This window comes from Coregonus lavaretus (genome assembly GCF_964263955.1).
Source record: "Coregonus lavaretus genome assembly, contig: HAP1_SCAFFOLD_3497, whole genome shotgun sequence".
NCBI lineage: Eukaryota > Metazoa > Chordata > Actinopteri > Salmoniformes > Salmonidae > Coregonus > Coregonus lavaretus.
The window spans coordinates 27,501-35,000 of NW_028158614.1; the positions used below are offsets into that span (position 1 = coordinate 27,501).

General features: G+C 49.8%; 2 protein-coding genes across 2 annotated transcripts; both read right to left on the minus strand.

Moving 5' to 3' along the window:
- Positions 1-748: 748 nt before the first annotated feature.
- On the minus strand, positions 749-5,047 carry LOC311123767 (histone H3.2-like; the record flags this gene model as incomplete). Its single annotated transcript, XM_084198003.1, has 2 exons — positions 749-1,066; positions 4,727-5,047. Coding segments are annotated over 2 exons (639 nt in total), but the record flags the coding sequence as incomplete, so codon positions are not given.
- Positions 5,048-6,815: 1,768 nt separating this feature from the next.
- On the minus strand, positions 6,816-7,439 carry LOC311123764 (histone H1-like; the record flags this gene model as incomplete). Its single annotated transcript, XM_084198000.1, has 1 exon — positions 6,816-7,439. The coding sequence occupies one exon, from the start codon at positions 7,437-7,439 to the stop codon at positions 6,816-6,818; it is 624 nt and encodes a 207-aa protein (XP_084054126.1).
- Positions 7,440-7,500: the final 61 nt, after the last annotated feature.

The following is a 7,500-nucleotide window of genomic DNA, read 5'->3' on the forward strand; positions in this document are numbered from 1 at the left end:
GTACATTTTCATACTGGCCCCCCGTGGGAAACGAACCCGCAACCCTGGCGTTGCAAGCGCTGTGCTCTACCAACTGAGCTACAGGGGACTATATGGATGATGTAACCTTGACCGGAAATGACCTGTAGGCCAAAAGGGCTACGTTCATATATATATATATATATATATATAAAAAATATACATTCATATTATTCACCACCTTTTTATTCTTGCCATCATCATTCTCGTTCACATCATTAGGGTATAGTCCAATGATGGAGCATCCATTCACTCCATCCGTGTCCTACCGATTCAGGAAGTCAACTCAAAATGACTATCTGCTCATTAGACGATAAAGGGAATTTATTTCCAATCAAACCCAACAGACTGCCTTTTTGATTTATTTATTTACACCCTTTGTCAAATGGTGCCATTTTACATTGCCTTCACCTGGAATAGAGCCCGACAAACATGGGTTACTATTCAGCGCGCAAAGACACCAAAAAAGGCGCGCTAAACCCCTACGCTGGAACGGGCAGGGGAAATGATACAATGTAGCCGCTCTCTGAGCCGGCGCGCGCCGCCCATTAAACAATGATACAATGTAGCCGCTCTCCGAGGCGGCGCGCGCCGCCCATTAAACAATGATACAATGTAACGCAGCCTACCTACGCATTCATTCGGTGGCGATGGAATTGCTTTTTTTACTGACAGAGTGGGTGGCTCTTAAAAGAGCCTTTGGGTTAGTAGAGCAGTCCAAATGCGCTGTTTACTTGGAGCTGGTGTACTTGGTTACGGCCTTGGTGCCCTCGGACACGGCGTGTTTGGCAAGTTCACCGGGGAGCAGCAGGCGCACCGCGGTCTGGATCTCCCTGGAGGTGATGGTAGAACGCTTGTTGTAGTGGGCCAGGCGAGAGGACTCTCCGGCGATACGCTCGAAGATGTCGTTCACGAAGGAGTTCATGATTCCCATGGCCTTGGAGGAGATGCCGGTGTCGGGGTGGACCTGCTTCAGGACTTTGTACACGTAGATGGCGTAACTCTCCTTCCTGGACTTTCTGCGCTTCTTGCCGCCCTTCCCTGCGGTCTTGGTGACGGCTTTCTTGGAGCCCTTCTTGGGCGCTGACTTTGCTGGCTCGGGCATGATGATGTCTCGTTGCTTCTCAGAAACGAATGAGGGGGTGAAGGGCGCTTACCCGTCTTATGAAGAGGAAGCTAAGCAAAGTCAGCGGCCGTAGACACTCCCCTGCTTGCTTGCTCCCTCCCTCCCTCCCTCCCTCCCTCCCTCCCTCCCTCCCTCCTCTCTATAGCCTATGCTCTGTGACCGATGGGGAATTGTGTGTTTCAAAAGGGGGGCTTTAATAGGTGTCCAAATGGCACGATTGTTGTGCCAAATAATGCTGGTGATAGAATTGCCCACTTTGGCACCGTCAGACATAGGGCTCCCATTTTGGACTGTGTGTGTGTGTGTGTGCGCGCTGTCCCCCTCTTTTCGAGCCACGTCTACCGACTCGTGGTGGCTTTATGTTGTCCAAATTCCACTATTGCTTGACCCAAAATAATAACGTTCTTACACTTTGCCACTGTCAGATATAGGCCTCCCTCTGTGCGCTAAAAGTGGACGGGACATTAGAATCCTCTAATTAATACTCCCTGTCCACTCGAAGTGGCTCATACTTTCTTACTAAATTGCATACTAAACATTTGTTGTTATATATAACACTACATGGAATGGGCCCATTTTAAGCGGATGTGGGTGGCTCTTAAAAGAGCCTTTGGGTTCGAGTCGGGGTGTTGAGGTTCCGAAGAGAGTGGGTTTAACCGCCGAAACCGTACAGGGTGCGTCCCTGACGTTTCAGAGCGTAGACCACGTCCATGGCGGTAACGGTCTTCCTCTTGGCGTGCTCGGTGTAGGTGACTGCGTCACGGATCACGTTCTCCAGGAACACCTTCAGGACACCGCGGGTCTCCTCGTAGATCAGACCGGAAATACGCTTCACGCCGCCGCGGCGAGCCAGACGGCGGATAGCGGGTTTGGTGATTCCCTGGATGTTATCGCGGAGAACTTTGCGGTGACGCTTGGCGCCTCCTTTTCCGAGTCCCTTGCCGCCTTTGCCTCTTCCGGACATGGTGTGTTCGCTAGTTGAGTTCAAGTGAATGAATGATTTCAGCGCCGGTGCGCGGTGCGCTATTATCTGCGTTTGGTCGACCTGATTGAGGCCGGCGGCACAGAAAGCGCGCCTCTGTTATATGTTCGGAGGCGTTGCAAAGGGGAGGGCGCTCGTTCTAGGGGACTAGGGAGGAGCGATTTCAAAGATGACGTGAAAGCAACTAACGTGCGCGGGAAACATACTCAAATACTGATATAGGCTATGTGGAACACAAGGCCAAACTGTGACAACTGGGAGATCAGCTAGTACACTGTGTCCCTCTCCTCATATTGTTGTTGTTGTTGTTGTTGTTGTTGTTGTTGTTGCACCTGATTCTACTCATTGAGGACTTGGTAATTTAGGTGACAGGTTGTTCAATCAGCTGTGGCTGTCCAGGCCTACAAGAAAAATGGGTCCTGTTGGGGGTAGCCTACTCTACCGCTGGAGTTGGGAAACACTGAAATGGAAGGGGGACACGCAGTGAGCAAAACTCCTAACCACATAAAAACACAGACACTTGAGATCATTAAGAGCTATAAGGAGTCCATCAACTACCTGGTCAGTCAAGTCATATAGGGGGGGATTTCATGGCCACCTGCTGGAGCAGAAGTCATGTTTGCCAACACTGGCCTTAAAATCATTAAATTTAGGAGCTATAAGGAGTCCATCAACTAACTGGTCAGTCAAGTCATATAGGGAGGGATGTCATGGCCACCTGCTGGAGCACAAGTAATGTTTGCCAACACTGGCCTTAAAATCATTAGGAGCTATAAGGAATAAATCAACTCATCATTCAAGTCATATAGGGAGGGATCTTAGCACCACCTGCTGGATCAGAAGTACCCTTCACCGTAGGCACAAGAGAGCCATCATCTCTCAACCGGTGCAATTTCCATAAGTATGTGGTAATAAAACAAACAACGACAGCTCCTCATATAGGCAGTGGTTTCACACATTTTTCTCCAAGATGTTCAAACGTTCATAGATGACCAGCAGGGTCAAATAATAAGCACAGTGGTTGTAGAGGTTGCAACAGGTCAGTCAGTACATCAGGAGTAAATGTCACTTGTTGTTAGTGTTGTAGTTCCTATTTCTACGGTGTTGCCTACCTGCAGCAATCATGATTTACCTGCAGTGTTGATTGCAATTACGTAATTTGTCAACTCATAATAACAGATGTTTTGCAAACCGTTGATGTTTAAATAAATGGATTCCCGGTGTCCGGATACCTTTTCTCTTAAGGGATGTGATTGAGTGAATCCAAAGTAAGTTGGTCTAAATACATAATAGGATGAATCATTCAGGTAAAATAACACAATGTCTATTTGAGTCGAATCAACGTAATATAATCCTTTTTACGTCTCTATCATCTTTACTCAATGTATTGGACCACATCAACTCAACTTACTCAAGCTTATCTACTCATAAAAACAAGCAAAAAGATCTACTCAACAATATGACGTGTGCTTTTGTTGACTGTAATAGCTTGAGTACATTCCACAAAGTCATTTTTTACAGTGTATCTAAAGACACGTTTGTTGTGGTGATGCACTTTTTCTTTGACGTTGAACTTGCATTGAACAGACAAATCCATTTCGTTACAACCCTTTTGTAGTATGACTTAGGAATATTTGTTGATGATCCTAATGTCTATGCGTGAATAGTGATTGGTTGTTGGTGAAATATTGCTGAGAACCCATCATTTCCTGGCCTTTTTTCACTATTGAGCTATTTTGAAACATTTGTTTTGCTATTGGATTCATAATGGTGACCTGGGACAAGTAATTAGTGAAACCAGAGTTCAGCAGTTGCCATTAAAGCGATCGAACCAAGTCATCCTAATAGGCTAGTATTAGCCTAAAGCAGGGTTTCCCAAACTCGGGCCACATTTTGGGAGTTTTTGCCCTAGCACTACACAGCTGATTCAAATAATCAACTCATCATCATCAAGCTGGGAGTATTAGAATCAGTTGTGGAGTGCTAGGGCAAAACGCAAAACGCGCACCCCTTGTGGACCCCAGGACCGCGTTTGGGAAACGCTGGCCTAAAGAGCAAATGCTGAAAGGGACTCACCATGAGGTGCAGTACCCACATTTAACCACAAGATGGCCTCCGTGCTCCATTGTAAAGTTTGGGCCTCTGCATGAGTCTCTCAGCAGCACTGCAACATGGGACTTTCAAAGTAAGTTGGCATGCAATGTTTTTTCTGGACTGCATGCAAGGCTATTATTACACACAACTAATAGTGTCAATTATTCATCTGAACACAATTCTTGTTACTATTCGGCCTATATTATCACTCGTTTCTTTTTCCCCTCCTTTGTAAAGCATTTTACTGTGTTACTATATAGTTCAAAGGAAGTGGATGATGCCAGATGGTTGTGTATATACACACACACAAACATTGAAGCTAGACTTCAGGCAACTAAAAAGGTGCAATACGTAGCTTTTAGACGTGTTAGTGAACAACATACATGGTGGCTAATGTAGAGGTGCGTGTATACATGGAACAATTGTGCCTTTTTGATGGAAATATGGAGGTGGCTCTTAAAAGAGCCTTTGGGGGATATTCGAGTTCAGGTCATCCTCATTTATGCGCGCTCTCCGCGAATACGGCGGGCCAGCTGGATGTCCTTGGGCATGATGGTCACCCGCTTGGCGTGGATGGCGCACAGGTTGGTGTCCTCGAACAGGCCGACCAGGTAAGCCTCGCTAGCCTCCTGTAGGGCCATCACGGCGGAGCTCTGGAAGCGCAGGTCGGTCTTGAAGTCCTGGGCGATTTCTCGCACCAGGCGCTGGAAGGGCAGCTTGCGGATGAGTAGCTCAGTGGACTTCTGGTAACGACGGATCTCTCTCAGAGCCACGGTGCCGGGCCTGTAACGGTGAGGCTTCTTCACACCGCCGGTGGCCGGGGCACTCTTGCGAGCAGCCTTAGTGGCGAGCTGCTTCCTGGGGGCTTTGCCACCGGTGGATTTGCGAGCGGTTTGCTTGGTTCTGGCCATGGCGCTGCTCTGACAGTCGGGAGTATAGCCTCGAAATGCCTATGTGAAGTTTATAAAGCCGGCAGTGGCGCCTGCTGATTGGACACCATCTCCCCACCACCCCGATTGGCCCGTTTCGCAGGCCTCCTCCGTTGGCCATTGGACGGGAGGCCCGGCCTCTCCAAAACTCAAACTCCCGGTGCGCGCGCAATAGGACGCCGCCGGCCCTTTACGCGCAATAATAGTCGCCAAAGTCAAGAGTGACAGCTTATAGGCACGTATCATCTAATGCTAGCCTGCTATGGCAAATGAGGCCAAGTAGGTGTTGTTGTTCATGCAAGGCCTCATGTGGGCACAGAATGTCGAAATAGTTGTGTATACACCCACTCAATGTATTGCGGTCATAGAAAGGTACTTTGCGCTTTTGGAGAGCTAGGTGGTTGGCTCTTAAAAGAGCCTTTGGGGGTTGAGTAGTCAAGTTGAAGTCGCAGTAGCGAATTTACTTGGCTTTGACTGCCTTCTCGGTCTTCTTGGGGAGTAGGACTGCCTGGATGTTGGGCAGCACACCACCCTGAGCGATGGTCACACCGCCGAGCAGTTTGTTCAGCTCCTCGTCGTTACGGACGGCCAGTTGCAGGTGACGGGGGATGATACGAGTCTTCTTGTTGTCACGGGCAGCGTTGCCGGCCAACTCCAGGATCTCAGCAGTCAGGTACTCGAGTACGGCGGCCAGGTAGACTGGTGCGCCAGCGCCCACACGCTCGGCGTAGTTGCCTTTGCGCAGCAGCCTGTGCACACGGCCCACGGGGAACTGGAGGCCAGCACGGGATGAACGGGTCTTTGCCTTCGCCCTGGCCTTGCCTCCGGTTTTGCCTCTTCCGCTCATATTGGTAGCTTGAGAAAGTCACAGAAAGTCTGAATGAGCCGCTCGCCACTTCGAGAGCCGTACATATACCTCGCCACAAGAGGCAACGATTGGCCACCGGGCCGGTGTGGCCTTATCCAATTGGAGCGAGGGACAGACAGATGGACAGACAGACAGCCCTAAGCCGGTTCCCACCCACAGGCAGCGAGTGAGAGGCTACTTTGTTTCCCTCCGACTTTGTTACTTTGTGTCATTTCGCGTGAGCGCCAAAATGTCCGAAATGACATCCACACATTATTTCTCTCCAAATGGGAAACAAACAGCTGGTGAGGGTGCACTCTTGAGTTTGAAATCGAAGCCACTATAGTATTGTTATTGTTATTACATGGCACTTGTAACACATCACAGCAGCCTGCCTCTGAACGGGAATAGCCCAGTGGCTCATATATAAAAATGGCTGTTGAGGGTGCACTCGTGAGTTTCAATTCGAAGCCACTATAGTATTGTTATTGTTATTACATGGCACTTGTAACACATCACAGCAGCCTGCCTCTGAACGGGAATAGCCCAGTGGCTCATATATAAAAATGGCTGGTGAGGGTGCACTCGTGAGGTCGAATTTCTGAGCCATTTTGGCCCTCTATTATATGCCTCTCCCTTCGCACACACCCAGAGTGGGACAATGTTGTGTGCGTAAAAGTAGCCTAGTGTGCGTAATTTCTTTTCCACGACAGGTAGTACATGGAAATCAATGCGCTTTCTATGGAAAGAGGTGGGTGGCTCTTAAAAGAGCCTTTTGTGGTACAACATGTATCGAGTAGAACACTGTTTGTAATAGGTTTACTTCTTCTTGGGGGCTGCCTTCTTGGCCTTGGCTGCCTTGGGCTTGGCGGCTTTGGGCTTGGCTGCCTTTGTAGCCTTCTTGGGGCTCTTGGCTGCCTTCTTGGCCGCTGCGGCGGGCTTCTTCACCTTCTTGGGGCTCTTGGCGGCCTTTTTGGGTGTAGCGGGCTTCTTGGCCTTCTTGGGGGACTTCTTTGCGGCGACGGCCTTCTTGGCTGCTACCTTCTTGGGCTTCTTCGCCGCGGCGGGCTTCTTGGCGGCCACCTTCTTTACTTTGGGGACTGCGGCTTTCTTGGCGGGCTTCTTCGCCTCGACGGCTTTCTTGTTGAGCTTGAAGGAGCCGGATGCACCGGTGCCCTTGGTCTGGACCAGGGTACCCTTGGTGACGAGGCTCTTGACTGCGATCTTGACGCGGGAGTTGTTCTTCTCCACGTCGTAGCCGCCTGCCGCCAGCGTCTTCTTGAGTGCGGCCAGGGACACGCCGCTCCTCTCCTTGGAAGCGGTCACAGCCTTGACGATGAGCTCGCCTACGCTGGGTCCCGCTTTCTTGGCCTTGGCTGCTGCCTTCTTCTTGGGTGCCTTTGCCGGCGCGGCGGCGGCGGGTGCTGGTGCGACTTCTGCCATGTCTGTCTGTCGTTTGGTCCGGTACACACACACACACACGGTCTGCGAGGAGTAGTTTGCT